Source organism: Mastomys coucha, unplaced genomic scaffold, assembly GCF_008632895.1.
Source record: "Mastomys coucha isolate ucsf_1 unplaced genomic scaffold, UCSF_Mcou_1 pScaffold3, whole genome shotgun sequence".
Lineage (NCBI taxonomy): Eukaryota > Metazoa > Chordata > Mammalia > Rodentia > Muridae > Mastomys > Mastomys coucha.
Window position 1 is genome coordinate 17,645,227 of NW_022196909.1, and position 15,179 is coordinate 17,660,405.

The 15,179-nt window shown below is 39.9% G+C and overlaps 1 protein-coding gene across 2 annotated transcripts in view; it reads left to right on the forward strand.

Moving 5' to 3' along the window:
- The window catches only part of Man1a1 (mannosidase alpha class 1A member 1), a 177,458-nt gene that overhangs the window by 47,200 nt on the left and 115,079 nt on the right, over window positions 1-15,179 (forward strand). For both annotated transcript variants that reach the window (XM_031348055.1, XM_031348056.1), the window contains exon 4: window positions 4,352-4,467. In XM_031348055.1, coding sequence (XP_031203915.1) covers window positions 4,352-4,467 — 116 coding nt within the window. The remainder of the gene's footprint in view (window positions 1-4,351; window positions 4,468-15,179) is intronic.

Below are 15,179 nucleotides of genomic sequence, written 5' to 3' on the forward strand. Positions count from 1 at the left end.
CACTACTGGATTTTTAATATCAGTGTCTTTTTCTCTGAGTTCCCTAAACTTATTGAAGGTTCAAAAGCTTTTGAGGTTCTGTGATTCTCCAGGATCTCCATGTTGCTAGGAAACTTGAACCCTCGCACTATGGAAAAAAATTGTATGTAATTTATCTTTTAGAATCAACACCCACACTGTGTCAGAGAGACCTGTATGTATAACTGATGTCCAGGGCTGACTTCCAGGGATGGAGTGCCCCAGCAGGGACCCAATAGGTCCCCTGGTGATTCTTGTAGAAATGTATTTAATTACCAGCATTAAAGCCCTCCTGTTGTATAAAAAGCTTTCTCTTATGATAAGCTGGCTGGGGCCATGGGCCCTGGTGACCCCCTGTGTAACTCAGTTTTGGGGTGTAGCTTTTTGCTGTCTGTCCTGTGGAAGACAAGGCGCGTGGATTAGGCCAGCTGTTTCAGTTTCCACTTATCTGCTCTTGGCTGTATTGGGCTTGGTCCTCCCAGCCACACTCTGTGGTTGGTCCACTGAGTACTAATAATGTTCCTACTGTGGAAAGAAGGAAAACCGACCGAAATGTTGGATGGATTCCCTTGCGCCAAGACCTCCTCGGGGCCCCTCCTACTGGGCTTGATTTCTTTCCAGCTCTCAAAGTTTTAACTATAAGCTGTAAGTAATGGGGTCCTGGAAAAGAAGTATTCATGACTGTTGACCTTGCCAACATGCCTTCCCGAACCATGTTAAATGATACCAGTTCTTATAGTAAATAACAATTTCTGGTGACACTTACGGAGTAAATATCATAAAGTGCCACTTAGCAACATGTCATTTAATCTCATTTTTATGTACAAAAAAAAAAATCATAAGGAAGACCTTTCTCAGAAATATAGGCTTCAGTATTACTAACCTTAGACCCCATGTTCCCGATCCTGGTACCCCACTTTTCTGTCTCCTTAGGACTTTTTATAAATTTAGCTTCGGGTCCGACACTGCTGCTTAAGGACGTAACCCAAGTCTTTGCAAGAGTTGATTGTCTAGGGCAGCCACATGTGTGTGCAGAATGTGTGGTGTGAACTGAATTGGCAAAGCATGAGGTGGTTCAGTGGACACATGGCGGTCTAGGAGCCATTGGGGTCTCAGGAAAGGAGACGGGCATTGCAGGCAGGAGTGAGCGGAAGAGGCTATTTTGATGATTCAGTTCAGAGACAGGGAGCTTAAGCGGGGAGTGCCTGCCTCAGAAGTGACTTCAGACATTGCTACAGTAGTGTCCCAGGAGTCAGTGACCAGGTTCCATGAAAGAGGAGAGGTGCAAGCTTAAGAGAGGAACTGAAAGTTCAAGGTAAGTTGGAGGTCATCACCTTTTTAATGTTTACTATTATAGCATTTAAGAAACCTGACTCTGGGCTGGATAGATGGCGCAGCTGTTGGACAGGACCTGGGTTTGATTCCCAGCACCTACATGGCTGGGCATTACAATTGTCTCTAACTTCAGTTCCAGTGGATCTGATGCCTCCTTTTGGCCTCCACAGCCACTGCACACATGTGAGTCACAGACACACATGATGGCAAAACAGCTTCACACACACAAAATAAATAAATAATTTATTTTTTAAAAAAATGATCTCATTTTTACTTTTGTCTTTGTGATGGTTGATCGGATAACTCAGTTATGTGTTAGTTTGCCGTAATCATTGTTGAATAGATTTCTTGGTTCTCTGCTAATAAATCAATGGTTTTAATAATGAAACTTTAAAAAAACATAACAAGTCTTTTTGTTTTTACAGTTTCTACTGGATTTATTAGTAAAAAAGAAAACAAAACACTTTTTATAACCAAGATACGTACTATTTTTTTTTTACCCCAAAATGGCTTTAAATATTAATATAGCAGAGTGAACTGTTAATAATCAGATGGTATCAACCTGCATTTTCAAATTAGAATAGGCTACGGGGGATTTTCTTGTATAATAAAATCAACACTTGGGACTTATTGTAAAAATTAAAATGTCCCAGTTTTGAAAGTGAGGAAGACTTTTAATTGGCTTCTTTAGACACATCTGAGCCATCTTTGTCTGGAAGAAGTACGTCAACCTGTGTATTCTTTCAGCAAACCATAGAAGAAAGGAAGAATCTGTCTGCCTTCATCCTGGTTTTTGGCAATGGTTATTTTTATTTATTTATTTATTTATTTATTTATTTATTTATTTATTTATTTGCAATGACTTAGTCAGATTTGGTCCCTAAGAGCAGCCTATCGAAGGGAGGACAGTCTGTCTGTGAGCCTCCTTTTTGCCAGGCATTAGCGTCTGGGGAGCCCTTCAACACCAATGCCTCTTTCTCCTGGATGTTTCTTTCCAGGTACTTGAAACTCATCTGTTTGCCAGGGAAAGGAAAAGGGGCTCCCCACCACCACTTAGCCTAACATGATGCTAACAAACACGAGACGTGACCCCAGGATCTTCTCAGTGCCACTTTAAAGAAGAAAGCAGAGCTAGCATTTTGACAGAATTGCTCCTCGAAGAGGACCATTTATGTCTGATCAGTTATATGAAGTATAAAGATAAAGTATAACAAAAAGGCTCTTAATGACTGAGGAATTAGAGATCAATGATTACATGAAACTGTTATCATGTTTCCAAATGTGACCTGGAAACATTCCCTCTAGTGTTTCTCTTGACTCCAAAATAATTTTTGTCTCAAAAATAAACCCTATATTTTTTTAGTAGACTGGATGAGAATAAATTGTGACACTAAAGCTTTTCTAACTTTCATGTCCTTATCATTACATAAGATTTAAATTTACTCTGTTTTAGAAAGTAGAATATTTTAATATTCCATTACTTCTAGCTTCCTAAAGATAATTTCTCCACTTATTAGTTGAACATTGTGTGCATTGAAGTGTGTTCCATTTCTATTTATGGATCTGCACTGACTAAATGTCGTAGCCAGTCACCGAATCCACTACTCCAGTCAGATAGGGGCATAGTATAGAATAAACAACCCATAATGTCTCTCTTCCAAGGAGGTGTGTAGACCAAACGATGGCAGAGAGCGATACATGCCTGAGAAGTATAGAATCTCCACACAGTGGGAGCTCAGACAGAATAAACAGAACCTAGACTGGCTAGGCAAGAGAAGGAGTTGGGATGAGTCATACACATTCTTGTGAACAGTGGGGATTTCATGTCAAAATACAAAGCTCCTCCTACTTACCCAGGCATTTGTTTTTCTGGATTTTAGTCACCTGTGGCCAACTGCAGTCTAAAAACGATATTGATGAAGGGCCTAAAAATAATCCTTATGCACTAAACGGTACACAATCCTGAGTGATAGCCTGGGACTAGAGTCGCTTTCTGCCCTGTCCTGCCCTGGATGCAACTCATCCCAGCATCCACATGATGTGTTACCCACCCTGTCAGTCATTGGGTACCCAATTTGCTCCCATATCTCTTGGTGTTTCATTTCTTGTATCCGAGTCATTCTTTTTTCACTAATGGTTTGGAAGTCCAAGAGGACCATGCTGAGAATTTGGGGGTGCCAAAGAGGGGCCAAAAATATTTCTTTTAACAGTGAAAGTACTTGATATTCAACTTAACATGGAAAAAGAGGCGGGTGGTGGTGGTGTGTGTGTGGGCGGGGAACATAAGCTAAGGTCGCTCAGAGCTACAGTCAAATGAATTTTCTGTCCATGGAACTAGAAAGAAGGAAAAAGAAATCTGCGTTGGTTTTGTAGTCCCACATCAAACTGCAAAAGTTATGACCACAGTGCTTAAGTGTTAAGATGGGAAAGGCATTAAATGTATTTATGCTTCAGAAAAACGGTGGTATATATGAGGTTCAGTGCTATCTACTGTTGCAGGCATCTCCCAGGGTTCTTGGAACATACTGCCTGCAGATAAAGGGTGACTACTGCAGTGATTTAAAAAAGAGCTAGCACGGTGATAATTCTACATTTAGCAAATTTCACACAGGCACACTCCAGTGCAGCTACACAAAAATTAATGACAACTGCCCCTTTGCTTCAGGCTTATTCTTTCTTTTCTTGTTGGAGAATGCAATCACAAATGAAGTTTCCAAGAGGTTTAGTTTTTACAACTTGGGGCAAATGTTAAAGATTAGTGTTCATAGCCTGTAACCTGTGAGAAAAAAATGGTTTGTTGTAGTGTATTTTTATATTTTATTTTTTTTTGGAAGAAAATAATACTCTATTCAGTATTACTGTCCACTAGTAAGTTGAGGACTACCCTCAGTTTTTTCTAAATATGGCTACATATTTTCTAGATATTTCTGTGTACATATGTACATATGTATGTATGCATATGCATATTTATTGAAAAGATATTTTTGGTATTTTTCAGGCAACATCAAAGGAGCTACAATAGTCGATGCCCTGGACACACTTTTTATTATGGGTATGAAGACTGAATTTCAAGAAGCTAAATCATGGATTAAAAAGTATTTAGATTTTAATGTGGTAAGTTAAAGTTTCTCATCGAGGCCTTAGGTTTTAGCCTATCTCTGCCATCCATATCCATATGTGAAACCCGTTGTTTATTCTACTCTGTGCTGATAGAAACCAATTCAACTTCTTAATGTCTATGTGTGTACATGTTGATATGTTTACAGGTGTATGTGTACACAAGGGAACTAGAGGGTAGTTCCCTTGGCTATAATTCATCTAGGCTTACCCACTTTGCTTTTTCTTCTTTTACTTTTTGAGGCAGGGTCTCTTCCTTCCTAGAACTTGCCATCTTAGGCTAGCTAGCCGGAAAACCCAAGGATCTACCCGTTCACAGCTCTCCACATGGGGATTGCACATACCCTGTCACATGCCACCACACCCAGTTTTTGGACATGGGTTCTGGGGATCAAATTCAGGTTCTCCTGCTTAAAAGGCAAGCACTTTACTAAGTGCTCTCTCCAGCTCCAAATGATGCAACTTTAAATAGTAAAGACACTCGTAAGCTCTATGCTTGTTCAGTTATTGTACCTGGCATGTAGTTGCTAAATTAAGGGTAAATCAAATCAAAAGAAATAAATATTTAAACTTGTCTACATTATCAGATCCTCTTGTTCAAAATACTATAGCAACCCTGTGAGGTGGATATTGAAGCCTCTAAGGTTTTCTCCAGAGCATATGGCTGGCTATATGCTGAAGCCATGACTGTCTCTGTGCCTGGTGCTTAATCCTGACATGGTACAAGGTATCCGCAGCCACTGTCACTTAACTCAGGCTTCAGACATTGTTGCTAATGTACTCCTCTTAGTAAAGGAGCACAGTGTAAAAAACCCTGCTAACATCTAGATGTGTGTGCATAAATAACAGTTTTCAGTTTCTTTGCATATGTGTCTTCTTGGCGAATATCCTGAGACCTAATGTACTCTGAGGAAACACGGAGATAAAGGGAGATGGCTCCAGTGTTGGATGACCCATGGCTAGGGAGGACTGTGTGTCTCCTTGGATCTAACTGCACAGCCACTGTTTTCTCTCATAAGGATGTTGGCAAGGAACTTAATCTAAGAAAAAGGAAGCCTGTCGGCCCCGACTTTTTAAAAGTCCTTAACTTAGGGCTGTATTATTGGCATTATTTTAAATCTGAGATTTCTTTGCAGAAATCTTTGTAAGCCTCTTGTCTAGCAGGAAGGTGTTCACTAGTACCTGTGAATCCCCACAATGAGCACACTACATGTTGAAATGGGATGCAGGAAGAGAGGGCTCCTGCCCACCCTGCTGCTTCGGCACTCCATTGTTCCCATGGAAACTGGACATCAGCGTTAGCAAGAGCATTAAAGATTAGTAAAAAAAAAAAAAAGAAGAAGAAGAAAGTGTCTTTATCCATCACTCTGAATTTAAAAGATTTATAAATTGCAAGTTTTAATATTTTATTCTTCCTTCTTTGATTAGATGCTATGCATGGTACATTTAGAAGGTTTCATGGACAGAAAAGTTTATGCTTAATGTTTCTGGAAACTGATTCTAGAATACAAGAGAGATAGTATTCCAATACTCCAGAATTTTGGAGACCTGTGTGACAAAGTGTTCTATTTTTTTAGATTTATTTATTTTAACATGTGTGAATGTTTTACTTTCATGTATATATGTCATATATACATATATATATATATATTATATATATATATGCTCATGTACCGTGTGCATGCCTGGTGCTCCAGAGATGGTCAAATCAGGGAGTTGTGTCCTGTGGAACTAGAGTTATAGATGGTTGTGACATACTACATGGGTATGAGGAGCCATCCTTGGTTCTTTCAGGACAAGTGCTCTTAAATGCTGAGCTACTCTCCAGCCCCCATGTTATTATTTTAAATATTGAGGAAAAGTGGGTATGGAGAGCTGGTGGTTCAAATGTACAGAGTTGTGATTATGTGGTAGTTCTGCTCATATCAATAGAACTAAATGTGAACAATTAGAGTACAAAATTTCCCCTTTTTATGACTATTCCCTTAGGAATACTTGGTCTTTTTTTGGTTCCTTGCTTGCTTGCTTTTGTGGTGCTAGCGACCAAATCCAGGGTGTTGCATGTGCTTGATGAGCGCACTGAGCATTGTCTTAGTAATGCTTATTATTAGGAATGACTCCAGCCACTTCCCCACACACTTATCTTTCAGCTATGGCAATATCTCTTCCACACCTAGAAACTTTAATAACACTAGACCTATGAGTAGTCCCAGGGCCCTTTTTTTTGATTCTTGGGTTGGTCTGTCTGATACATACGGTATTGTCCCAAACCTCTCCAAATCCTACAGCAGTTCTTTCCTCTGAACATGAGGAATGAGGAGACTTGGAGGGTGGAAACTATTTTAGTTTTCAAAACTAAGTGCAGAGACCTCTCAAGATAATAGTTAAAACATCACTGTAGTAGAAGTTTGACTGGTGGCCTTAGGCCACTAATTAGGTGAAAAGAGAATTTTTGTGAGCTACAAGAATCCCTGAGAAGCAAAGTGAATCTAAATAGGGAATATAAACCTATGTAGAAGCCAAGAAAGTGTGTCACTACGCCTTCTTTGTAAAGGAGCAAGCTATCTCTAGATGTTTGTTAACATGTTGACTTTTAAGGGTTTAAATTCTAATCTAAAAACATACATTTTAGTGCATTGATATCAATAACTATAATCTGGCTATGCTTTCCAAAGATTCTTCTACAAATTTTAGCCAGGTGTCTCAAATTTCTGTTTATTATTCTATCTGTCTGTCTGTCTGTCTATCTCTATCTATCTATCTATCTATCTATCTATCTATCTATCTATCTATCTATCTATCATGTATCTATCCCTCACACCTCGTGTGTGTGTGTGTGTGTGTGTGTGTGTGTGTGTGTGTGTTGTGTGTGTGTGTGTTAGGTATTGTATATGTTTGGGGATTCACACAAGAGAAGTTATAGCAGGACGCTGGATTCTTCCTCTCTCACTTTCCACCTCATTGCCTAGAGACAAGGACTCTCATTGAACTGGAAGTTTGCCATTTTGGCTATGCTGCCTGACCACAAACTCCTGGGATCCTGCCCGAACCCCAGCCCACCTGCCCACACACACCGAATATTCTCATCAGGAATGTACATCCCTGTCCAGCTTTTTATATGGTACTTGCCATTTGAACAAGGGTCCTTATGCTTGGGAAGCAAATACCTTACCCACTGACCTTCGGCCTTATTATACTACTCATGGCATGAAGTGACTTGAAACAATTACTCAGCCTCTTTATCAAAATGACCATATTTCCCCATTAAAAATATATGCTATCAGGTTGAAGGTGTAGCTCAGTTGGTAAAACTGCTTGCTTAGCATGTACAAATCCCCAGCACCATATAAAAATGAGTGTGGTGACACATGCCTGCTAATCCCAGCTCTCAGGAGGGAGAGGGAGAGGCAGGCGCATCAGAAGTTCCAGGTCAGCTTTAGTTACATAAAGAGTTCAAGCCAACTTGATCTATGTATGAGACCTTTTTTGTCTTGTTTTAACGCATGTATCAATAATACAGAGTTTAGAGCTTCTCTTATTAAAAAGAGAAATACATAAGTTCAGGAAAGATACATGGATTATTTTTTTTCTTGTCATCGTGGCACAATGTTTTCTAGTTAGTTTTATAAGCCACACATGAGAGTGATTGCTTCAACAACCGCTTGATTTTCCCTCAAAAAAAACTTTGAGAATTTAATTTCACATTCATGGGAGGGGAGAAGAAAGTAAGATTTACCTGAAATAGGAAAAGACGGCATTTCATTTTTAGAGATAACATGTAATAGTATAGTCTAGAGGACACACCATGGCTGCCATTTAAGCTAACACCTTTTCCTTATAATGTATTTTAACCGAAAGTCCAAGAGTTCCTTGTTGTGTTGTTTGTTTGTTTTTTTAAAGTTAATGCATAATAAATGTATCCACGGTCGCTGCAAAGGATGAAGAAAGAGAGCTGAGATAGAAACACTGTTGCTGGGGGTTAATCCTAGCATTTCTAAGTGTAAGTCCTAAAGTTGAGAATGAACGTGTGCACATGCAAAATATCCAGTTTATAGCACTTAAAATTTACTTCACCAAATGCTTGTCAATGGGTTTATACTGCCATTCACTAAAGCATAAGAAGTTGATACACTGAATCCAAGCATCTTTTAGGACCGGTTTTGAATAAATCATTGGGTTAATATGACTTAGGGAGTTAAGAGCCTGGGCTTCATTGATGGAGCTTGTGTTCAGCTCAGGTATCCGCAGAGGCATACAGGTGAGACCGAACACTGTTAGAATAGGCTCTGATGAGCTTCCTGATTTCAATTCAGTGTAAGCCCAGGATGAAAGAATCTAGGCTCTCATTTATTCTTATCCATCCATTCATATGCTAATCATTCACCAAGCTCTTTCTAAGGACCCAGCGACTTACACTTCTGGTGCTTCTCAAACTGGAAAAAATGGACACCTTCCCTAGAGCTGGGTTTCCCAAGGAAGTCAAGGAGGAAGGCATCCGGTTAACACCTGATGATGATTGATGGATGGATGGATGGATGGATGGATGGATGCTAGTTTGTGCTTTGCATATGTTATTTCAATCTCTGCAGAAGGACAGATGGTATCTTTTTTTAACCTTTATAGATATACATAGTTAATTAATCTTCCCGAGGCTGCACAGCAAACAGGAGAGATAATAAACAAGATCTGCCTAATTCATTCGCCCTGTTTTTTTTTTTTCATGGTGAGGAAATACAAAGTGTTGAGAAATGCACACACATCCTAAGACTATGACTTAGACATTGCCATCTTCATATCACAGTGCTGATTCGAGTTTATCCTGTAGTAAGAGTTCAGTCAGCACTGGTGACACGGGGAAGATGCCTACTTCCTGATGGAATGTGGGTGACTGAGCCGGGAGGCCTGCTCACTGAGTACACTGGTACCTGTGCTAAGTCATTTTTATACAGTTGGAATGCAAGAACAGGTGATCTCCACATCATGAACCTGCTTTTAAACATGTGTGTGGTGGCTCCTGGTATTGGAAGATGTTCCCAAGTGAGTGACAGTTCAATTCAATTTTGAACTTCTCCATAGCACTTCGAAAACATACTGAATTAATTAGAAGGTACTAAAAAAAAATAGCTTTAGTTGCAAGTTTTATAGAGGTAGACATTTTCTCTGCATAGCAATTCCTTATACAAAGTCTCTGTAGACACGAAAGCTTTGTGAAAGGTGTTCCTACACTGTCTTTGTGCCCTGCAGAGTAGTAGTACTTGCTGTGGGAGGTGGGCTTTTTTTGGGGGGGTGGGAAAGACAAGAATGGAGTAGGTTATCTTGCTCTAGACTAACACTGATGCTGAGAAGTTCAGCAAAGTTCCAAGGTTGTGCACGATATGTAATAAATCCAATACATTTTACGTGATAAAGGTGCTGGCAGAAACGTAGGTTTGTTTGTTTGTTTTTGGTGTTTGCATTGGTTTGTGGTTTTGTTTTGTCTTAAAGACATACTTTTAAGCCTGTTCATTTAAATCTGTAAGCCAACCAAGCTGTGCGCTCCTCTGGGAAGCCTGTGAGCCCACTTCAGCCCCAATGCTGTGTATTTGATGACCGAGAGTATTTGACTACCTACCCCACCATTCCATGCCATGAAGCATGGAGGAAATGACATGACATTTTCCTTAATTTTGCTTCTAGAAAATGTTTGTTTATAGGCAGCATTAAATCCTGATGGGTACAGACCACTAACCTATTATCCTGCTGATGGAGTGATAGGCCATTTGCCCTCTGAATCTGAGGATTGCCGGACCAAGAGTCACGGCCCTCAGAGGACCTTGTCTCTTTCACGATGATTCCTGATAGATCTCAGTTGCCACTTGGATCCTTTCTGAACCTTCATAGCAAAACCAGCCTATTAACATAGACAACATGGCTACTTGCCTTTCTCTGTAGCTTTAATAGTTTGAACACTGCTAACAGTCTTAAGAAATGTATTCTGCGATTTATGAAGCTAAGAGCTGTGAGGGCATACACTAACAGCAGATGAGACAACACTTGAATAGACTAACTTTTATACTTACTCTGAGTCCGTGAAATGTGAAGCAGCACAGGGTCTGGAGAAGCATTCTTTAAGGAGGAGCATACTACTGGGAGACACAGGCCAGGCTGGTAGGCAGTTCCTTTAACTAGAGGCATTGCAAGGTCCTTGTACATAAGGCACTGTAGTTATCATATGTGAGGCCAGTAGCATTGCTGCTGGACATAATTACTATACTGGATTGTAGTGGGGAAGTTGTTACTAATCACAGGTGTTGCACTGGTATGCAGTGGGGCAACTGTCATAGAAACTTGTGTGTTTGTTGTGTATTGCACAGAAATGCCATGCTTACAGATCTCTGAGTAGAAAGCTGATAGAGTTTGGTAGAAGAATTGGTAAAAGGACATTGTCTGAATTTAGGGATCAAATGTTCTCTTTCTTTTTTTTTTTTTTTGTTTTTCAGATTTATTTATTTATTTATTTATTTATTTATTTATTCATTCATTCATTCACAATTCAACATCCACTCCCAGTCCCCCCTCCCATAATTCCTCACCCCATTCCTGTCCCTGAGAGGATGTTTCTCCCTGCCAAGCTTTACCCCTCCCTGGGGCCTCTAGTCTCTCAAGGACTTCTTAAGTCTTCTCTCACTGAAACCAGACCACGCAGTCCTCTGCTGTATATGTGTTGGGGGCCTTGGAAATGTTCTCTTTCAAAAGATCTTTTCAGCTCAGTGAAATGTTGTGCTGTGTAGAATCCTAATAGCTAAAGTCTGAACAAGCTTTATTATAAATAACCAGCTTATGGCCTGGAGACCTAATGAAATAAATTACTTTCTCAGGGGAAGCATATGGTTCTGCAGTTTCTCAGACAAATGGGAGCTGGAGCTAACTTGGCTCTAGAACTGTCACATCTTTTTATTTTCCTGACCAAGCCTGGGGTTTCTGCTGACTGAGATCTAATAGATAGCATGCTCTGGGTAACTTTGAAAGATAAGTTGCCTATGAAAAGGTAACCTAACTGGAATTTCTCTGGGCTCTTTAAAATGTTGACTCGCCTGGCAAGAGTCTTTCAGGCACTCATTTTAGAAAAAGTTCTGAAGGGGGGGTCACTATTTTCGTCACCAAATTAGTGTTAGAGTCTTCCTATCTAGGATTCGTGGTGTATTGATTAGAATGAGACCTGTTCCAGGACAGGAGTGGAGCGAGATCTTAATTTAAGGATGAGGAGAGCAAATGATTGTTTTGCCATTTTAGCCATCTTTGTCCATTTATCTGATAATTTTTTGATGTCTTGTCAATTGGAGAAGAAAAAAAGAGAGAATTCAGGAACTTGAGATTAAACTTAATGGTCTCAGAGACCCAAGTTATAGGCCCTATCCTTGTCAGGGTTTCTACTGCTGTGATGAAACACTGTGACCAAAAGCAACTTGGGGAGGGAAGGGTTTATTTGATTTCCATATCTTGAGTCACAGTCTATTGACTGAAGCCACAGATTCAAACTGAGCATGAACCTGGAAGCAGGAGGTGGGGCAGGTCATGGGGGAAGGCTGTTTACCGGTTTCCTCTTCATGGCTTGCTCAGTCTGCTTTCTTATAGAAACCAGGACCACCGGCCCAGGGATGGCACCACCCACAATGGGCTGGGCTCTCTCCCATCAATCACTAATTAAGAAAATGCACTACAGGCTTGCCTGCAGCTTGATCTTATTGAGACGTTTTCTCAACGGAGGTTTCCTTCTCTTGAATGCTTCTAGCCTGTGTTAAGTTGATAAACATCTAGCTAGCACAAGTACTAAGTAAGGGTCCTAACCAAAGCATACTTTCTCAATGACCTACAGTACTCAACCTCCTGATTTTTTTTTATGTCAACTTAATTATACCATCTATTCTTATTAAAGTTATGCATGACTTTGTTTGAATGTGTTCTACGTTTGTATAGCAATGCTAGGAGAAGAACAAAAGAGCAGTCTCTAATTGAGATCTGCTTAAGAGTATAGTATATCTTCAGACATGTCCAACCTGTAGTTGCTAATCGGTCTGACATTAGCAGGTTCGTTCAGTTTAAACAGAAGGCTGCATATACTGCTCAAATTATGTCTCCCATAAGGCTATACACTAGATACTACAGAATATCCAGATGGTAACATCTGTCTACTAAATGTGTGACTTCTCCAGGTATGTGCTCTGCCTGACATTCATGGGCTCAGATTACCTTGTAGGAAATGCATACCTGTCTTTGACCAGTGACAAAACAGATGTTGAGAGATAGCCAGTAAATTATCCAGGATCTAACACTCAAATCAGCCTTCAACCTAATCCTCCTAATTCCCAGCAGAGTTTTTAGTTAATTAATTAGTTTTTTAATGTATGCATGCACACACACACACACACACACACACACACACAGGAACATAAGTATAAGTATGTGGTTGTTTTCTATTATTCTCTGCCTTATTCCCTTGAGAGGTCTCTCACTGAGTTAGCAGCCAGCTGTCCTGGGTAGTCTGGCTGGCCAGGGTCATGGAGCTCACATGCTCTTCCCTTCTTAGCCCCCAGTGCTGCACTGACAGTCACACATGGCCATGCCTACCCTTTTTCCATGGGTGTGGGGATTCAAACTCAAGCCCAAATACTTGTATAACAAGCATCTTTATCCACTAAGCTATCTCAGTAGCCCCAGACTAGAATTTTCATAGCTGCTACAACCATTTGGTTGTAGTATGAAATTTTATCTACCCACCTCCCCCAGCCTTTTTTTTTTCACCTAAGGTTGTATAAGGAATGATCCAAAGTGTCCGAATGTCCGTCTTCCGGCCTAAATGATAATATACTCTAGAATATTAAAAGAGCTCAAACTAAGGTTGGTAAATAATGTAACTTTGGACAAATGAGGCTGAAGGAATTTTATTGGGCAGGGGCTGGGAGCATTGTTACTGTGTAGTTAAGGATTGTGATGCTGCGATATCCCCGAGCAAGTGTTTCAAAGACAAGGGCATTCTAATCATGGGCTACCTGGGTGGCTTCCGCTAACAATCCTGACTTTGCCTTGGTCTCCCTAGATAATTCAGTCCCTGCACCTGAAATGTCATAGCCCCTGACCTTGAGCACAGGACTTTGCAAGGTTATCTTTCAGTATGTTACAGCAAAGCAAGATAAATAGAATGCAGGTTCTGGAATACACACATAGCTGGATCAATAGCTGCTTGACTAACTGCATCCAATAAGTGATTGATGTCTAGATTGAGATATATTTCTGATGGCAATTGACGTGACTCAGTCCCCTACCTTGCAATAATTTTTATCAGATGTCTATAGCAAAGTCTCAACTGTCCAATGCTTTTCAAAGGGGAAATAGGAAAAGCATATGTAATGAGCCTAGAGCCAAAACAAGGAAATAAAATCACCTCTATAAGGCTTCTCTAACCGAAAACATGAAGACCTGTTTTCTGGTTTAAAATCTTAAAAATACAAATACAAACTAAGGCAAATGTGCTTTAAGGACTTAAATTCATTTGAGTTTTATTAGACATTATTTCTGTTAGATATGAGAGCTAAGTTGAATGAACCAAAGTAAATGAAATAAATTTTCCTTTTTTCTTTTTCTTTTTTTTAATCAGAGGTTGTGTGGACTAACAGCAGGGTTTAAATGACTGTCATTCAGAGTGATCCATTTTAGTGATAAACCGCATGATATAGAGGGTGTTTAACCCAACTATGTAAGTTGCAAATCATAAATTATTCAGAACAATTAAATAACCTCACAGCAGGGTTTTATTTTATGATGGTTTTATCTACCTTTATCTAACAGTTCTAACTTTTTATAAGCTTTCTTTTGCAGGAACTTTTCTTAAGTAGGAGCTTCAATTATTAGGTCCCTAGATCCTTTGAGGGAGAGCACGTAGGAGTGAAACAATCCCTCTCTTATTTGTTTCTGAAACTGTTTTCTGAAATGTAGACTCAGTAAGTTTAAGGATCTTGTCAGTTTTCATTTCTGTGCTCACAGGGCCTGGGCCTGGCACACAGTAGTTGCTTAATAAATGGTCCCTAAAGGCGCTATTTCAAATCGTTTTTCTAAGTTCATCTGCCAGGTGCTAGCTCTATACATTCTGGTTTGCTCTTAGCCTTGGTCATTATCCATGAATGGTCTGATGTTAACCAGAAACGACAGTTACTTAGTAGGCCCAGTGACATATACCTTATTTCTGTAAGGAGTCAAAATGTGCCAATCACCTCATTACAAAATATAACACAGATGCACTTAGCAATCAGATATTATAGAACCATAAGACTATTGGCGGTAATCATTACTTAAGTGTCACAATGATTTGACCATTAATCACCAGGCATGGAGCATAGTCTGTGAGGTATCCCTAGAGTTCAGAAGAGCCAGGTTTTGAACCGTAAATAAACATGTTTCCATTCAAATCCTAATTCTTCTACTGTTGCGTGAACTTCAAAACGTCACATTAATCGCTATCAGCCTGGCTTGTTTCTCGTTCTGTGGACAGGACATAGGAAGAATAATTAATTCCGAAGGTCTGCGTGGGGATGAAAGGACATAGGGGGATGAGTAAAGCATGCACCATGTCATAAATTATAAGAGCAAGCTACTACTGGTGTAACGAAGAACCATCCTAGTGGCCTCAGAGCTGTGACTGGCAAGGTGAAGGCATAGAGCACACCTGGAACTCA